Here is a 19,305-nt window from a genome sequence, read left to right on the forward strand (position 1 = left end):
AGGGGGGGTTCCTTCCATCGCCCTCTCCCCCACCCTGGTGCTTTGCAGCCAGCCGCTCCATCAGTTCCCCCCCCCTTCCAGCCCATTCCATGGGGCTTCCTCTGCCTCTGGCTCCTCCGCCTTCCTCCTCTCCGCCTGCTGTTTTTGCTGCTGCAGTGCCCTGTGCCCTGCTCAGCTCTCCCAGCTCCAGCTGCCATGGATGACACTTTGCTGACTCAGCCATGGCAAAAAAAAAAAAAAGCTGCATCCCAGAGGCCCTTCGAAAGTCAGGAGTCCCATCCTGGAAGTCGGGGGCAGTGTCCCTACAGGCCCCCCTGTGGTTACAGGCCTGCCCCACCCCCTTGTTAATAACTGTATCAATAGACATCACATCAGGGCTCTTGATAAAATGGCTGGGATCTCAGGGATTCCAAGGATGTAACAGAGACAGCAACACCATGGGCTCGTGGTACACTTTTTAATCAAGAGAGGTTATTACACACAAGGGGCTTAGGTGGAGGGGGGAAGGTGTCAGGGCCAGCAGCAACAGCTACTGCTTTGATCGTGGAAGAAATCCGGGACTGCAGATCAAGAAAGAGCTTCCTCCCTTGAGACAAAACTTGGCTTGTCAATCTGAAGAAAAGACCAAAAAGGGGTGTGTGATTTTTTTTGTTCTGGATATAATTCCCAACCACCCCCAATTGCTATAGTTAGCAAGCACACAAGTAAAAGCCAAAGTTATCCAAGCAATTCAGCTTTCTTGGCTCAGCAGGAGAGGAGATTCATAATGTGGAATTATCACAGGATTTATCACCTCAAGAGGGGAGGGATGACTTTCGATAGCTCTTTTTAAAAAGATTAGACAAATTCCTAGACAAGAGGTTTGTCAAAGGCTGCTAGCTAACTGGAATAGCTAAATGAACCCCCGTCCAAGACAGTGTAACCCTCCCAACCTGCAAAATTTGTGAACTCACAACTAGAGAAGTCTCTACACCAGAAGTCCCCAACCCCCGGGCCGTGGACCAGTACAGGTCTGTTGCTTGTAACAACCAAGCCATGAGTTGTATAATTATTTCATTATATATTACAATGTAATAATAATAAGAAGAAAAAGACAACATTGGATTTATGTCAGAGTGACTCACAATCTCGTTTATCTTCTTCCCCCGCCCCCAACAGACACCCTGTGAGGTGAGTGGGGCTGAGAGAGCTCTCCCCAGAAGCTGCGCTTTCAAAGACAACTCTGCAAGTGCTATGGCTGACCTAAGGCCATTCCAGCAGCTGCAAGTGGAGGAGTGGGGAATCCAGTTTGGTTCTCCCAGATAAGAGTCTGCACATTTAATCACCACACCAAAATAAAGTGCACAATTGTATCATCCTGAAACCATTCCCCTTCCCCCAGTCCATGGAAAAATTGTCTTCCACAAAACCAGTCCCTGGTGCCAAAAAGTTTGGGGGCCACTGCTTTACACTGTCTTGTTTATGGGGTTCGCAGAGGCATCTGAACAGCTGGCTGCTGTTGGCAAAGGAATTCCAGGCTAGATGAGTTTATAGATTCAATTCTTGCCTTAGTGTCACACACTCAGCTAGCTGGGCTATTTTTCAAGACAACATGACAATCACCTGTCCTGCAAATGCTCACAAAGGTGGGCATGATAAAGGCAGTCTTCCTCAGTAGTTTGGTACCAGTGTTCAAACCATGGCTAATGCTTATAGATAGATCTCATCTCCATGCATTTGTCTGATAATTCTTCATCTCTATAGCCAGGAGAACTTCTTGTGGAACTAAAACCCATTCTATTAATGAAGTCCTGGATAACCTTTTGTCTGTCTTGATATCACTGCCTCTCAGTTTGGGGGGCTAACTCAAAAGTTGCCTCTCTTCATGCAAGATGAGAAAGTGACAAAGAGGAGGATAGACATCATCCTGCCATATCTGCAGTACAGATACATCATACATAGGGGTTGCCAGCCTACAGGTGGTGGCTTAAGATCTCCTGAGAATTCAACTCATCTCTGAGTGACAAAGATCAGTTCCCCTGGAGAAAATGGCTGCTGTGGAGGATGGACCCTATGGCATTGTACCCCGCATTGTACCACCCCCAAAATCTCTAGGTATTTTCCACCCAGAGCTGGTAACCCTAAATAACAGGAGTTCTTAGTACAGAAGTGAGTTGAGTGCCCCGTGAAAGAGCACCAAAGAGGAGGAGGAGGAGAAGGAGAAGAAGACTACAGATTTATATCCTGCTCTTCTCTCTGAATCAGAGACTCAGAGCAGCTTACAATCTCCTTTACCTTCTTCCCCCATAACAGATACCCTGTGAGGTAGACGGGGCTGACAGAGTTCTCACAGAAGCTGCCTTTTCAAGGACAACTATTGTGAGAGCTATGGCTAACCCAAGGCCATTCCAGCAGCTGCAAGTGGAGGAGTGGGGAATCAAACCCGGTTCTCCCAGATAAGAGTCCGCACACTTAACCACTACACCAAACTGGAGAGGGCACACAAAGTGGCCTTCTACTGAGTCACAGCCTTGGTCCATCAAGGTCAGTTCTGTCTACTCAAATTGGCAGCAACTCTCCATGATCTCAGGGGAGAGGTCTTTCACAACACAATAAGTGCTGCTATCTAATTCTTTTACTTGGAGTTGCTGGGGACTGACTCTGGGGTCTTCTGCATCAAAACAGGTGCTCTACCACTGGACAATGACCCCTCTCCTTTAAAGCCCCCAAGGGCTTCAGACCCCAGGAAAAGGACTACTTACCTACACATATTCCTCCATGCACAAATCTGTTGAGAAAGCGAGACAGGGCAGGTCAGGAAGGGGGGTCCCAAAGGCATCTGGGATATCATCACCCTGTGGTATATTTATTTGTTTGCCATATTTATTAGCTGCCCCTCTATAACAAAAAAAATGCTTGAGACAGTTCAAAATATCAATAAAACGAGGAATGCTGAGGAATAATGCAAAGCTTAACCCAGTTCTTAAGACAAAGTCACTCATCTATGTGGCTCCCTCATGCAGTCCAGAAGACGGAATAGTCACCGAGGGGTTTCTTAACCTCTGCATGGAAGCATACCACTTCTGGTGTGCCTAGAGACGCTGGGCAGGGCATATTTCTAGGATGGAAAACCACCGCCTTCCCAAGATTGCCCTGTATGGCGAACTCTCCACCGGCCATCGAAATAGAGGGGCACCAAAGAAGAGGTACAAGGACTCCTTGAAGAAATCCCTTAGCACCTGTCACATCAACCATCACCAGTGGTCTGACCTAGCCTCAGATCGCAAAGCATGGAGGCACACCATCCACCAGGCTGTCTCTTCCTTTGAGAAGACACGCATAGCTGGTCTTGAGGACAAAAGGAGATTGAGGAAGAATCGCACTGCTACAGGACCAACCCTAAATCAGACTTTTCCCTGCAGCCGCTGTGGCCGGACCTGCCTGTCCCACATTGGTCTTGTCAGCCACCAGCAAGCCTGCAGCAAACGTGGACTATTGCACCCTTCTTAAATCTTCGTTCGCGAAGCCAAGCCGAGAGAGAGAGAGAGAGAGAGCTGAGTAGTCTTCAACGGTTAATGCCAATAAATAAGGGGCTCTCTTTTTCCCTATATATGCCCTGTTTCTCCTCAATACCTCTCTTTCTCCATCCTTTTTATTAAAAAAACCAGAAAGAAAAGAATCCTGATCCACCAGTGGAAGTCCAGTGTTTTTTTAAACTGTATGTTCCCTAGGGCAGATCCTGCTCTATGCACACTGATTTTGTGTTTTAAACCATATGAGGAAGCGAGCAGATAATACGTGATCAGGACAAAGTCTGGCAGGATGCTTGAACCTGGGTCAGCTTCTTATTCCCTTCCTCCATCAATCAAGTCCCTGATCTCAGACATGTTCTTACTAGTCCGGGGCAAGATGAGGATGTCCTCCTTGGTGAGTCCCTGCTCCAAGGCAAACCGAGTAAATTTCTCCAGCAGCTCTGGATTCAGCACCTTGAGTCTACCTGCAAACAACACAATGACAGTGAGTGCAGCAGAAGATCAGGGAAGCCTCTTTACCAGATGCATACAGGCAAGGCTGGTAGGGATCAGGCCAGATGCTCCTCAGCATGACCAGAATCCATCAATATCAGCTCAAGTCTCCAGGAACTGGCAACTCACAGCTGCAAGGCCTAACATCTGCCATTATTACCAAACCCACTTGACGCTCATCGCACTTGAATGAAAAGTTCAAGGCAGCCTTGACAAGACCTAGAAATCTTCATTGAGCTCTCTTATCTTTTGAGCCACACACGTGACACCTGGGTTTCTGAAAAGGATGGGATGCCGGTGTGTCCCTCACCCACATGTGCTACAGCTTGCTGACCCCACTCAGTGCCTCCTCTTCCTCCCTTGTCCCACTGTGTTGGCCCCACTACAAGTGGTATCCAAGGGGAGGCAGGGGCCCAGCCATCACCTTTCTCTATTTTTCTCTCTTAAGAGCTGCTTGAAATAAGGAGGGACAGGGCTTTTTTCTTTCTTTTTCTTTTTTGAGCAGGGATGCACAGGAACATAGTCCCGGGTGGCTTGGATCAGGAGGTGTGGCCTCATATGCAAATAAGTTCCTATCAGGCTTTTTCTACAAAAAAAATTCCTGAGGAGGGGGCAGACTGAGACTCTGAACTGTTTATTTTTATTTTATTTACTTTCTATTTATATCCTGTCCTCCCTGTAGGCGGGCTCAGGGTGACTGCATTGAGGAGAGGAATCCTTTGCTCACTGGCTCACAGTCTTTTGCTCCTATCAGTGTCCTAAAACTAGGCTGATTTTCCCCCTGCCCCAGAACCCCAGTATCTTGTCACCAAGGTGGACAGCACATTTACTGGGCAAAGCTGGGAAACAGGGGAGAAGGGCTGTCTTGGTAGCAAGCAGCAGGTATGGAAGGGAGGCACATACCATACAGAGTCACCATTGTGAAGGTTTCTGCTCCCTTGTTCTTCTTGAAGCTCAGCAACGCATACTCATTGTAGTTGGTCTCCACCACTCGGACATCGTGTTGGCTTCCAGACCCTGGAAGGAAAACCAACTAAACAAAGGACCTAAGTGGAGCCTGCCAGAAAGGGAGGGACAGTGGAGCTTCCCAGATGCTCCTCTTAGAGAATATACTACACCCCTTCTGCAGGAACCCCAAAGAACGATAGCAGGCAGACTCCAGTGTTGGCCTGTGTGGTTATATTCTTTGATTATTCTCTGTTAGCCTTGTGACTTGTTGGTATCTCATTATTATAGCGATTTCAATAAAACCCCTTTTCGTTCACCACTGGTGTGCTTATTGTCCTCATATCCTTTGGGGGAAAAGAACTCTTTTCCTCTTGGCAATACAGTCACTAGCACGGATAGTTTGAAAAGGGGATTAGATAGATACATGGAGAAGAGGCTAACAGTTGTGATGACTAAAGGGAGAAGCAGTGAACATGTCAATACCAGTGGGCAAGATCTTGGCCTCTGTCCCCTGTTTGTTGCCTCCCCGCCCCTGGATAAATAGTTAGCTGCTCTTAGGGTTGTCAGTCCTCAGTTGGGGGCAAGGGATCTCCTGGTTTGGAGGCCCTCCCGCCAGGGTTATCAGAAAGCGGGGGGGGGGGGAAATGTCCACATGATGCTTTATTACAGGTATGTCCAACAGGTAGATCGTGATCTACCAGTAGATCACGGAGGGGTCAGAGGTAGATCACCAGTCCCACTTGGTATCATGGTTTGCTGGACAGGTGTTTGGGGGGGGGGTTGTTTGTTGATTGTTTGGTGTGGTGATATTTGATTATGGGTGCCAGTATGAAGAATTCTTATTTTTACTTTTAGAACTGCATGTGTGGTTTTGGCATCATCCAGTGGTCTTCAGTTCCTGTTGATCTATAATACTTTGGGACAGTGACAGTTTTGGACCAGATTCAGTCAGTGTTAACTTAGCACTGCAGCCACCCCAGTATAACGAAGATGAGTGTTCCAAAGAAGAGCAAAACCGACCACTTTCATGATGAATGGGAAATGAACTACTTCTTCATCATGGTGAAAGAAAAGTTGTTGTCTACTTTGTAACGCCGCTGTATCCTTGCCCAAACAGCGTAATCTGGAGCGTCATTATAAGGTTCTGCATAGCAATACGTTTGATACTGATTTTCCACCCAAAAGTGAAATTCGTAAACTGAAGCTCAAAAAACTTAAATCTAAATTGGCTGCACAGCAACAGTTGATGGTAAAGCCAAGGTCACATTCGGTCAATGCAACCATGGTGTCCTTCAAGGTCAGCAACCTGATCGCAAAGAAAGGCAAACTTTTCAATAAAGCAGAATTTGTAAAAGATTGTTTTCTTGAAGCAGCAGACAATCTTTTGGAAGGATTTAAGAATAAGAAAGAGATCATAGCTGCTGTTCGAGATGTACAATTGTCAAGAAACACCGTCATGCAGCAAATAGAAAAGATGTGTGGAGACGCAACTGAACAATTATTAGAGGATGTTTCAGTTTGTGTTGCTTTCTCACTCCAACTGGATGAATCTACAGACATGAGACATAGCCCAGTTACTAGTCTTTATCCGGATGGTTTTTGAAGACTTCAGTGTTAAAGAAGAATTACTTGGAATGATTTCTTTAAAAGGGAGAACTACCGGTCAGGAAATATTCAGCTCTTTCCATTCTTTTGTGACAAAGTGTAATCTTCCATTGCATAAACTTGTTTCCATCACTACTGATGAAGCAAGAGCAATGACAGGTGAGGTTAATGGTTTCATAGGCCTCTGTAGACAGCATGACGACTTTCCAGATTTCCTTTCTTACCACTGCATCATTCACCAGAAAGTTTTGGCAAGCAAGAGACTCAATATAAAGACTGTCATGGACATCACTTTCAAAATTGTAAATTCAGTTTGTGAAGATCACTTCAAAGATTGCTTTTTAATCTTACTCTTGATGAAGGGGCAGCGGAAATCAATTTGCACACAGATGTAAGGTGGCTAAGTAGGCATAAATTTCTGCAAAGATTTCATGATTTGCTGAATGAAATAAGAAGGTTTTTGAAGGAGAGGGGAGATGACAAAGCAGAGTTGGAAGGAGGAGTGGTTATGTGATCTGGCATTTCTCGCTGACTTTACAGGTGAACTAAGTGATGTGAACATTAAACTACAAGGTAAAAACAAATACATTGGCAAGATGATGAGTACAGTTTCATACTACAAGAGCAAATTTGAGCTAATGATGACTGACCTTGCAAACAACACTTTTGATAATTTTCCTAATACGCAGGACCGTCTGGGGCAATATGCAAATTTTGAACCTGCTCTGTTATCCAGGAATTCGAAAAAAGATTCTGTGACTTCCAAAGAATTGAAAAAGTTGTGGAGTACTTGTCATACCCATTCAAAGCAGATATGGACATTAAGGAAACTGCAGCTGCTATCAGTAAAAATTATTCGTTGAACAAGGCATCTCTTGAAAACAAAATAGTAACCCTTAAAAATGACATTTTTCTCAAGACCTGTGCTGAGCAAAAATCATTTTGGAAGCTAGTGCCTAGAGACAAATTTTCCAACTTGAGAAGATGCAATGAAGCTGTACACTCCTGTTTCGGTTCAACTTATTTGTGTGAATCTGTGTTTTTCCATCTGAAAATGACAAAGAGTACACAGCATTCCAACATGACAGATGAACATCTCCAGGATTCTCTGAGACTGGCCCTCACACAATATTCACCCAACTTCAAAAAGCTGGTGGATGAAATGCAGGCTCAGACATCTCACTAATTAGCAAGAGCGAAGTTTTAAGCGCAAGATCAGCCTGGATCAATACTTGACTTACATTTAACACAAATTACTCAATAAAAGTTAAAGAAAGTTATTAAGACAGTTAAAGAAAGTTATAACAATAAAAATTTAAGAAAAACTGTTCGCAGTTCTTTCTGGATCTTCGTCTCTGTTTTGTTTTTGCTTATTTTGCTTACCAGAAGTGACAGAAGATGCATTGTAAATAGGGGGCGGGGTGGGGGGTGGAACCCAACTTTGGTGTTTTAAAATCTAATTCAAAACTAATTTGACACTTAATTTTCACAGTGGTAGATCACCAGCACTTTTGTCCGGAAAAAATAGATCACGACCTGTTTGAAGTTGGACACTCCTGCTCTATTATATTCTATGGAGACTGGTTTTCCAATCTTTGCAACGATGGTTAAGCAAATGAAAGATGTAGAGGGTGCATTGTTTTGCGTGTTTGAAGTTGCTTTGGATTTGAATAAGCTTAGAAAAAAGCGGCCAACGAAACAAGCCCTGCATATTAGTTTTGCCTGTTGCTGCATTTACACTACAAATGGATTTGAAATATATACATCTCTAAACTACTGCATGGAGAAAAGTGAGAATTTTATGTGAAGACTGTGGATTGTGTTCAATTTAAAGACCATATGGGGTCAGATTGTGCATATCCGTGGGTATTGAATTCACTATAGAAAGAATTTGAAACACATTGCAATTATTTTGGAAGTTATTTATAAAGATTATTGCATTTATTACAACAGACTTAAAAGATGTCATTGGCATGGAGCTTCATGGCTTGCAGGGCTTTTGTTGAGCAGGAACTCACAGTTCCGGCTGGCTTGGTGCCAGGGGGTGTGGCCTAATATGAAAATGAGTTCCTGTTGGGCTTTTTCTACAAAAAAAGTGCTGTGCAAAAAAATGGTGATGTTAGGGGAGTGGCCTAATATGCAAATGAGTTCTTGCTGGGCTTTTTCTACATAAAAAGCCCTGACAGTTTGTCTTCTATTCTCCAGTCTATCTGATTCTTCTGGGTTTGCAATCCCCAGTTGGGTGAAGGGGATCCCCTAGTTTGAAGGCCCTCCTCCCCACTTCAGGGTTGTTGGCAACAACAGAAAGAGGTTTGGACTCTGCACTCTGCTTGTGGTCTTTAGTCTGGGGACAGCTGGTTGACCACCACTGGCAACAGGATGCTGGCCTAGATGGGCCTTGTTCTGATCCAGCAGTGCCTTTCCAATGTTCTACCTGATGTCCAATGACCTTCCTTAACTGGATTTGGAGGTCACTGTTCTAGGCTGGCCAAAGGCAATTCTTCTTTGCTTTTGGCAGAGTCCGCTGCTAGAACCTGTTTTCTTGGACTGGCAAGGGCAAAATGTTCCACAACCGCTTGGAAGCAAACAGGTACCAATTTATTTACCCAGCTGCTCCTGCCTCTCTGCCCTTAACAATGAAAGCCACTGTTTTCAGCCAGCCTAGCCACTGCCCCAAATGAGCTCAGGTTCACCCCACTTACGTAGGCTGGTGTAGCTGAATCGGCCTGGCTGGTCAGTTGGAACAAAAAGGCTCTTTCTTGACTCACACTGGTCAAGCCTAAAGCACAGATAAAGGAACACACACACACACAAAAAGCATTATGTGAAGGTACAAGAAGTTTCTGAGCATCTCTTGAACAGGGGGAGCAGGGGGCACTTTCATTCTTCTGGGCTTCCATTTTATGAAATACCTTTCCTGCCCAGATCTGATGATTGAAGAAAAAGGGAAAGAAACTTATGGAACTCACCACCACCAGATAGAGAGGGCCACTAGCTTAGACAGGGAAGAGAAGACCAACAGTGGCTATTGGGCAAGGTGGTTAACTGAAATCTCCATGCACAGAAGTAGTGCCTCTCTTATTATTAGTTTCTGGGCTATACCAGATTTATGCCTGTGCTTTAACCTGCTTCTGTATTTTGAGAAGACAGAAAACAGGATACTGGATTAGATGAACCTTTAGCCTCAGTCACAATAGTTTTTAGGTTTTTCAAACACAGCTTCATACAACGCATTACCAACCTGTGGAATTCACTGCCAGAAGAAATGGTGATTATCACAAGGTAAAATTGCTTTGATAAAGGACTGGGCGAATATATGGAGGAACTATTAATAGTTACTCTGCATGGAAGTTATATAAAACCTCCTTGTCTAGTGGTAGGGTATATCATTGCCTTTATGCTCTACTTAACATGGCTACCCACCTGAAACTCTTTACACTTAAGGTTAACAGCAGTTAACAGCTGCACAAATTTATGCCAATGCATTAAACAAGGTGTGGCAGAAACGGTCCGATTCTGCCTTCAGACCCAGTCCCGTCAACTCCCTTTTGAATTGCCAATTCTTGTCACAAGATCTCGTGTGCAAAGCTTCCTGATAAAAGACTCACAACAACTAGTGTTTGGGGTGCAGAAATGTTATGAAATATTGATCAACGTGTCAATTACCAGTAATGTTAAGTAATGGGCTGTGTTATACAGGTTCATGGCTGATCTTCTATTGTCAGTTTTGACGTAGCTTGATTCTTTAACTGTAAAAGGTTGCTGACCCCTGGCCAAGATAGTGTTTGTTCTTTTGATTAAAACCTATTAGAAACACAGTTATCTGCTATCAGACTTACAAATCTACCTCCAGGGCAGCAGTATACAAAAGAGCAGACTGTACCCTGCATGTGACACATTAGTGTCCATTCATGTGTTTTCATGCTCTGGAGACAAAAAGGTCAGTATTCTCCACTCAGAACTGCAACTATTAAAGATCTTGCAGAAGGAGCTGAACCTTGAAGGTAATAAATGCTTGCAGCTAGGGTTGCCAACTTCCAGGAGGGGACTGGACATCTCCTGGAATTAGAGCTGATCTCTAAATGACAGAAACCAGTTCCTCTGGGAAAAAATGCCTTTTTGTTGCAGGGGGGTCTCTGTGGCTTTATACCCCACTGAAGTCCTGTCCCTTCCCAAGCCCCTCTCTCCTCAAGCTCCATTCCCAAAATCTCCAGGTGTTTCCCAAGCCAGAAGTGGCAAACCTACTTGCAACTCAATACTACGACAGGAGGACAGCCGTTGTCCAGATCCTGCAGACTGTCACTGCTACAAAGCGTGCTTTCCCATTGCCCACCCCATCTCCAGCTTACTTGGGGTAGGTGGAAGTGACATTCAGGTTTCCATCTTCTGTGGGTGTGACCACCGTGGTGCACATCTTCATCACCGACTTCTTCTCCTTGAACCATCTGGAATTTGAGGCCAAGCCGATGCTGTACCATCTCCCTAGGAACTGTGGTCACCAACCCACTCATTAGAGGAGAAAGAAAAGCTACCACTTATCAAGGCATCTTCTCACCGCTGCACTCTTTGCCTTTCTCACCTCATTTCCCTGGTGTTTCAATGACAGTGTGAAAGCTTTCAAGTCACACGAGAATTTTCTTTTCCCAAGCTAAACAGCAAAATGAGCTCCCTTGCTTTTTATAAACCGCTTTCTTCTTAAATTTTGCAGCTGCACATGGAGCAGTCCAAGTGCTCCCAGTTATGCCAGAAGCTTCCCACAGAGGGGGGAGGGGTTTAGGCACAGGCAAAAGGGCAGAGAGCAGGAGTCCCCCTCCTTCACCCATGCTTCACCCGTGGTCAGCAAAATCAACTTCTGAGGCTTTCAAAGCAATATTCTTGGAGCTGGCTGTGACACTGATCAAAGCAGAGACCACTCATGGGGGGAAAAAACACTGCATTTTTTAGCCCTCAAACTCCTACATCACACTGCATCATTGCTAGACTGGCAAATAAACAGCAGGTGCTGTTTTTGTGTTTGCTTGTTTGTTCTTCATTGTGCATTGCCTTAGAGAGGCCTACAGAAAAGGGACTGCATTTTTATGTTTAAAAATAGCTGTGCGAAGAGCAGCAATGTCTTGCCAATGACCCAGGACTAAAGACAATCTCAGTCCTGAGACTAAAAGCTGTTTTACGTGATGCTGTCCTTGAGAAGCACTCCCCCCCCCGCCCCCGTCATCGCTGCAGCTGCCAGTACAGCCCACCAGCCCTTCCAAACGGTGGCTTTCTCTGCATTTTCCTTGCCACATCCATCCTCACAGGGGCCACCACCATCACCACCCCCACCACCCAGGGGCTGCCACGAGACTTTTGTGTGAACAGGACCAGGAACAACTCAAACTTTTGCACCTTCACACCAGCCACCCAGCCTTTCTGGAGATCTTGCCCAAAACTTTGCAGCAAAGCAGGTTTAGGATAGATCTCAGAAAGGCATGAGATAACCTGGGAAACACACCAAGGAACCACGATGCTATGGGAAAACAGGGGGAAAACCTGCTTCCCAAAAGCTACAAACCTGGGACAAGGAGCCTGCATGGAAGAGGTTTAAGAGGCATTGGGAGGGGGGGAATGTACGTTCTTTTGCCACTGAGAGTATTACTAGCCTTCATGGCAGATAAAAAATAAGTTCCATTATCCCAGTAAGTCTATATTTTCATTGCAACTCATGCACAGTTCAGTGCAAAGGCTGGGATTCTTTTCAGGATTTTGAAACACTAGATGCATGCAGTCACCAATTTTGGCTCACAGCAAGAGAACTGACTAGAGTTGGATCTGGGGATGGTTCCATTTTGCTAATGGCAGTGCTTTCCCTTGATGTAAGGAAACTTCTGTTATCAATGAAACATTCTTTGTCTCAGAGGAAAATATCACTGTTAACACAACAGATCCTCCAGATCCAACCCACTGTACCACCCAACTCTATCTTCTTGGAAGAGATTTGCCATGAATATTGTCATGGAATGATATCGCACACAGTGGCAACTGGCATATGATGAAAGAAAAAGAGGAAGCCTATCTTATCTCCTTGACCTTTGCTCAGGCACTAGAATGACAACCAAACTGACCTGTGCTCACCCATCTAGCAAATTTCACCCATGCTTTGCCCCAGAACTTGTTTCCACAGGACTCAGCCGCCACTGCCCCCCCTCCAAAAAAAACCAAACAGAGGCTGAATGATAAAACTACTATTGGTACATAGTACAAAAGATCACTTTGCAAGACCTTAGAAGATCAGCTAATGTTTAACAAGATTTATCTAAACCAGCAGCTGAGGTCTTGCATAGAGTTCCTCTTTCTATTCTGCTGGTTCTGTAAGGGTTTTAAGGACCATACTCAGCAGCTGCATTTTGCAAACTCAGCTCTTTGCAAGGGCCCCTGGACTAAGGGATGAACAAGCATGACACAACTTAGGATTGGTTACCTGATCTTGCTGGAAGTCAGGTTGCACAGGCACTTCAGCCTGTGTCTGAAGCAAGCACCCGAGAATCAGGGCCAGAAAGCCAACGAGCCGTGGCTGCTGCATGCTTGATGCTCTGTCCTGTCCGCAGTTGGTTCTGCAGTGCTCAGCTTGTCCAGTGGCAGAAATTAACGTGAGTCAGGAATCCAAGCCAGGCAGCTATTTATTGGCCGGACTAGCAACAACCCAGGGAGGGACTGTGCTGACTGTTTACAAGCAGCGCCCCCCCCCCCCCGCTCTCCCCGCCATCCCACCGAGCTGGATTATGCAAGAAAAAGAAAGAGAGAGAAAAAGAGAGAGAATACCCCCTCCCCTTCCCAAACATTGCACCCTGGAGTTTTGGCATGTTTGCAGTCCAGCAAGCTAAACATGGTTCCCAGGCCAGCTCTGAGGCCAGCCAAGACCCCTGGGATGGGGGGCAGAAAAGGGCAGCCAAGACCTCTGGGATGGAGGATAGCAAAGGCCGGGGAAGGCAGATACTGGAGTAAAGGCCCAAAAAGGCTTTGGTCACTCTGAGATCTACACACACAGGTATTTTCCTCCAGACCTCTGTTTGCTCAGCTGTATAAAGATCAGCATGGCAACACCCTGCTGTTGACACTTGTACTTTTTAGTTTTAGAAGACCTGACATCAGGCTGGAAGGGCTGCAGATTCATTCATTGCATCCACACACTGCAAGCTGCTGTAACGCTGAGACTTTCACCATGGCGGTGGGGGGGGGGGCAGATTCTTGGAATGGCAGGGGGTGTTAACAAGATTAGGTCTACTTTGCTGGATCCTGTTCCCAAGAGCAACCAGCAGCTTCCTCTAGAGCTTCACAAGCTGGGTATGAAGAGGATAATTGTCCACCTGTGCTTTATTTGTAGGCTCCATTTTTTACTCAGTTTGTAGCTATTGATACCTCAGCCTTCCATAAATGTATTGCATGCTTCCTATCTTCATGAGTGGAGAAGTTCCAGAGCAAAACTACCCGGCTGGGTTTTCTTAGGATGGGAAGGAATACTCTCCACTTCTGCTCTGTTTTAAATGTTAAATATTCCAAGCAGGGCTTTTTTTGTAGCAGGAACTCCTTTGCATATTAGGCCACACATCCCTGATGTAGCCAATCCTCCAGGAGCTTACAGGGCTCTTAGTACAGGGGCTACTTTAAGCTCCAGGAGGACAGGCTACATCAGGGGTGTGTGGCCTAATATGCAAAGGAGTTCCTGCTACAAAAAAAGAGAGCCCAAGTATATTATAAGACTCCAAATTGGCACTCGTGCATGGCAGTAGATCCACACCCCCAATCAAAGATTCTGGAGAGCTACTGCCAATCAGAAAATATTGAACTAGACATACCAACAGGGCTGACATTCATTAGGCACAGTAGACAAAGGCGTATTCGGCTTTGCATCAGTCCCCAGTGCCTCCAGTGAAGGGAAGCTCCTTTTTTGGCTCACACCCTGAAGAGCTGGTGCCAGTCAGTACAGACAACACTGGTCTAGATAGCTCAAGCCAATAGAAAACAGCTTCATGCTTTCATAACTCTCAGTCATTGGACATACTAGAACTTTGTTAGCAGCATGTATTCAATTAACCAATTTCTCTAACTTGCAATCCACAGTCCAGAAACAAGAGCACAGTTAGGGTTGCCATCTTCTAGATGATATATGAACAATACAACCAATATGGTATAGTGACAAAAATGACTAACAATTTACAAAATTCAATTGTATTGTGAAAAATACTTCAATAGTCTGAGTTTCCAAACAACTCTTGAAGCAATACAATATTTCAATTGTCATAAACTCTTTGAAACAATCTTAATACATTTTTAAAAGGACACCTCTGCCACAATCTCTAAACCAGCACTCACAAACTTGCTCAAACTTGAAGAATGGTTTGGAAACTCAGACTATTGAAGTATTTTTCACAATTGAAATATCCCTTGCTTGAGGAAAGGTTGAAGGAGCTGGGGATGTTTAGCCTGGAGAGGAGGTGGCTGAGAGGTAATATGATCACCATCTTCAAGTACTTGAAGGGCTGACATATAGAGGATGGTGTGGAATTGTTTTCTGTGGCTCCGGAAGGTAGGACCAGAACCAATGGGTTGAAATTAAACCAAAAGAGTTTCTGGCACAACATTAGGAAGAACTTCCTGACCATTAGAGCGATTCCTCAGTGGAACTGGCTTCCTCGGGAGGTGGTGGGCTCTCCTTCCTTGGAGGTTTTTAAACAGAGGCTAGATGGCCATCTGACAGCAATGAAGATCCTGTGAATTTAGGGGGAGGTGTTTGTGAGTTTCCTGCATTGCGCAGGGGGTTGGACTAGATGATCCTAGAGGTCCCTTCCAACTCTGTGATTGTATGAAAGCTTTGAAACAGGTGCATCAAGTAAATTCCCTGTCCTTGGGGTTCCATTTTTATGTGGCTACACCAATAAGTTTAAAAGAATATATCCTTACATGGAACCTTGTCAGTAGTTTGAAACTGAAGAGGTTTTCTCATGCGTAATTTTTTTAAATTTTCAAAATAAACTTTATTACACTTTAATATTCAAGTTACATCCAAAGCTATGAAATGAAATTTTAAATTACATCACATAATTTCAGATCCCATTAATTTTTTTTTGGGGGGGGGGGGATTTGTGGAAATATTGTCTTTGCCTTTAATACAATTGAATTTTGTAAATTGTTAGTAATTTTTGTTACTATAACCTATAGGTTGTGTTATTCATATTCTTGTGTGACATCTCTCATAGCTTCTAGATGATGGCTACTGATCTCCAGTATTACAACTGATCTCCACCTTGAGAAAATGGCCACTTTGGAAGCTGGACTCTATGGCATTATGCCCCAAATCCCATCCACATCAGCCTCTGCTCCCAAAATCTCCAGGTATTTCCCAACGCAGAGCTGGCAATCCTAGGCACAGTTCATGTGATTCCTTTTGTTAGGGTCAACCAAACTGACATAAAGCCCTGTGCAAACTTTGGAGCTCAGCAAAACTCTGCATCAGGCCAGATCTTACCAAAATCAAAAAAGGTGTGGGCAATGGTTTCAGGCCACAATTTAAAGACCCATCCATAGGTCAGATGCTGAAGCTCAAATACTTTGGCCACCAAATGAGAAGGGAGCACTCACTGGAGAATATCCTGATGCTGGGAAAGACAGAAGGCAAAAGAAGAAGGGGACAGCAAAAGATGAGATGGCTGGACAGTGTTACTGATGTAACTAACATGAATTTGAGCAAACTTCGGAGGATGGTGGAAGACACGAGGGCCTGGCGTGACTTGGTCTATGGGGTCACAAAGAGTCGGACTCGACTGTGCAACTGAGCAACAACAACCATAGCAGCCTTCTAATATCAAATGCTGAGCAGGTGTGCAGATTTAAAAGCTTGAAAGCTTGCACAATATTTTGTGCTGTTTTGCTTGGTCCTAATAAAAGGCATTGCCTAGACTGTGCTCTTGTTTGGGGGTTTTGCTTTTGGACCAACATGCCTGTAAGCAACTTTTTCAAACCACAGTTAGCAGCTGTTGGAGTTGACAAATGTCCATGAAAGCTCACACCCTTTCAATAAAACTAATTCAGTTAGTCATAAGACATTAGTGCTCATGGGGGTTTTTTTAATTGTCAACATACAATTATACAATAAACTACCTACATTAGCAAAAACCAAAATCTTGAAACAGCTCATAAGCAGGACTGGAGGGAGAGGCTCCAGCCAGAGATAGTTAAGAGATTGTTTGGAGGCCTGTTTCTATCAAAGCTATAGGGTCATTTATTCACCCCAGACCTTATTTAGAAAAGATAGCTTTTATCTTGTTGATAGAAAGCAGCAAAGCCCTTCATTATCTTCATTCATTGCCAAAGAATCTGCCTTTTGTTCCTGGCAAGGGTCAGAGACGTTTTATTGTTGTGGAAGATATAGAAACTCAAGAGATGCAGCTTCACCCACCCCCTGGAACAATGGAATCTCCAATATACAAACCATGGGTGAAAGTAAGCCAGTATGGGCTAGTGCAGAGAGTGGCATCTCCCATCTTCTGCTCTGAACATCCCAAGAGAGACAGCACATGGGTCCATCTAGCTCAGTACTGTAGCCTCTGACTGGCAGCAGAGCCCCAAGAAAGCCCTGGAGATAACAGGGATCAAGCCTGGTGCTTTCCTCAAGCTGAGCAGATGCTTTCCCACTAAGCCTCAGCCCCTTCCCTGATGTGTTCCCTCCCATGAAGGGTTGCCAACCTCCAAGTGGGGCCTAGAGTTCTAGAATTACAACTAATCTCCAAACCACAAGTTCCCCTGGAGAACATGACTGCTTTGGAGGATGGACTCTATAGCTGAAGTTCCTCCTCAGACTCTGCGCCCCTCCAGGCTCCACCCCCAAATCTCCAGGAATTTCCCAATGTGCTATGATCCTGTGGGCTTCAGCCAATCCCTCACTCTGTAAGGGGCCACAGGAGTATCTGTTTTTATAGTCATAAAAAGGGGCTTCACATGGAAAAAATGGCTGAAAAGGGGGGGGGGGGGGCTTCACATGGAGAAAATGGCTGAAAGACTGTAAAATATTAGGGAGACAAGAATACAGAGTCTCCTCTTGCCCAAAGGCAATTCTTGGAATTTCCCCTGTGGAAGTTCCCAAACAATGGAACCATGGCACAGACTGCTGGTTTATTCCTTCATAGAGGAGACCAGGGAAGCCTTCTCAAGAGCTTCCAAACTGTTTTCTCTCCTCTCCACCCCCATCATCCAGCACTTATCCAGCAGGGCGGCTTCATGCAAACGTTCAACAGGGCAATGCAGGCTCCCTAAGACAGATCAGACCATAGAGGAATATCATACCATCAGACAAAAAATAAGCTTATACTGGCAATGCTCATGGTTTCCTGCAGTGGATTCCTCTACTGCCCAGTCTCTGAATGCCTGATTCCACTGCTGTATGTATTCGTTTACAACAAATGCTGAAGGGCAGCCGCAATTGCAGATTTTTTTTTTTGCTTTGTTTATACCCCCACTTTTTTGCTAATGAAGAACTAAAGGGGCTTACAACATTCTCCCCTTCTTGATTTTATCCTCACAACAATCCTTTGGGGCAGGTTAGGCACCCACACACACTTTCCTTAACATCAATGCATAATACCCCTCTGCGGCTACTTTTTGGAGCCCAAAGTTACCGGTACTTCTGCAGTTCCAAGCACAGAATGTCAGGGTCACCACTGATTTGGCTTTTCATTGAAATCAAGACAGACAGGCACTGCTCTCTGACCTCCTGGGGGTGGGGGGTGGGGGTAAAAATGCCAGAAGAAAATATGCTTCCTCTTGTAGTTTATATCTTGAAAGGCAAGGCTTAAGTGGAATTGTGCAAGAATTTTCCTCCCTGCAGGAGCTGTTCCATAATCCCCCTTTGGAAACAATCACCACCACCACCACCACCACCACCCCCGGCCCAGAGAATTCCAATAGCTTTATTCAGTCCTGCCAAAATAACTTTTATGTAAGAACTGAGCATGTAAAAAAAACTGTTTTGCTTTTTGTGTCTCTCCCCCAAGGGCAAAGGGGGCGCATTCCATCACTCCAGCTGCAGCCTACTCCTCCCCCCCCCCCAAGATGGCGGTGGAAAGCACGGATTGCTGAAGCCCAAGAGAAGAAACAGTCATGAAAACAGAAGATCTTTACCTTAACAAAAAAGGGGGGGGGGATTTTCCTAGGTGCATCTCTCCTGACTCTGCAGCAGGCCAAGGGAAAAGCTGCAAGAGTAAACATTCAACACTTTTGAGATGCTGGAGCAAGCTGCATAGCCAGTGGCAAATTTCATTTTAAATGGGAAGAGAGGCGCAGAATTTCCTAGTTCTTCCTGAGCCTTTTCACTCGCAAAATGTACTGGCTTTTATGTATTTATATCCCACATTGGGACCTACAGCAGCTTACAACATCATTCTCCACTTCTCTCATTACTCTAGAAAGACAAATCAAAGTATAGTGCAAGTTTGTAATATTTATAACAAGACAAATACAAAAATTATAATTATAAAATTATGAGTAGCTAGGAAATACCCATTTAAAAAACAATTTCTTTTTCAGAAATCCTTGATGGGTAGCTGCTGGGTGGAATGGAAGAGGACACTAGCAGAGGATCCTTCATAGACATCCGAAAGAGACATTTCAGCTAACTCTAGTTAGCACTGCACAGGAAAAGGCAATTCTGAGCATCTCATATCTCAAAAACTCTTATGATGCAACAAGCCAAAACAAAAGAAGATACAGTGCTGGAAGA

The 19,305-nt window shown here is 44.8% G+C and overlaps 1 protein-coding gene across 2 annotated transcripts; it reads right to left on the bottom strand.

Moving 5' to 3' along the window:
- Positions 1 to 443: 443 nt before the first annotated feature.
- On the bottom strand, positions 444 to 13,331 carry PTGDS (prostaglandin D2 synthase). Of its 2 annotated transcripts, none has more exons than XM_060251734.1 (7): positions 13,015 to 13,331; positions 10,907 to 11,046; positions 9,260 to 9,336; positions 4,908 to 5,021; positions 3,875 to 3,976; positions 2,742 to 2,767; positions 444 to 612 (listed from the first exon to the last, which is right to left on the bottom strand). In XM_060251734.1, the coding sequence occupies exons 1-6, from the start codon at positions 13,114 to 13,116 to the stop codon at positions 2,742 to 2,744; spliced, it is 561 nt and encodes a 186-aa protein (XP_060107717.1). In that variant the 5' UTR covers positions 13,117 to 13,331; the 3' UTR covers positions 444 to 612. The 2 variants fall into 2 exon arrangements, with proteins under 2 accessions (XP_060107717.1, XP_060107716.1); XM_060251733.1 differs by having other exon boundaries at positions 444 to 603; positions 2,738 to 2,767; positions 13,015 to 13,233.
- Between the last annotated feature and the right edge of the window lie 5,974 nt (positions 13,332 to 19,305).

Source organism: Heteronotia binoei, chromosome 12 (genome assembly GCF_032191835.1).
Source record: "Heteronotia binoei isolate CCM8104 ecotype False Entrance Well chromosome 12, APGP_CSIRO_Hbin_v1, whole genome shotgun sequence".
Lineage (NCBI taxonomy): Eukaryota > Metazoa > Chordata > Lepidosauria > Squamata > Gekkonidae > Heteronotia > Heteronotia binoei.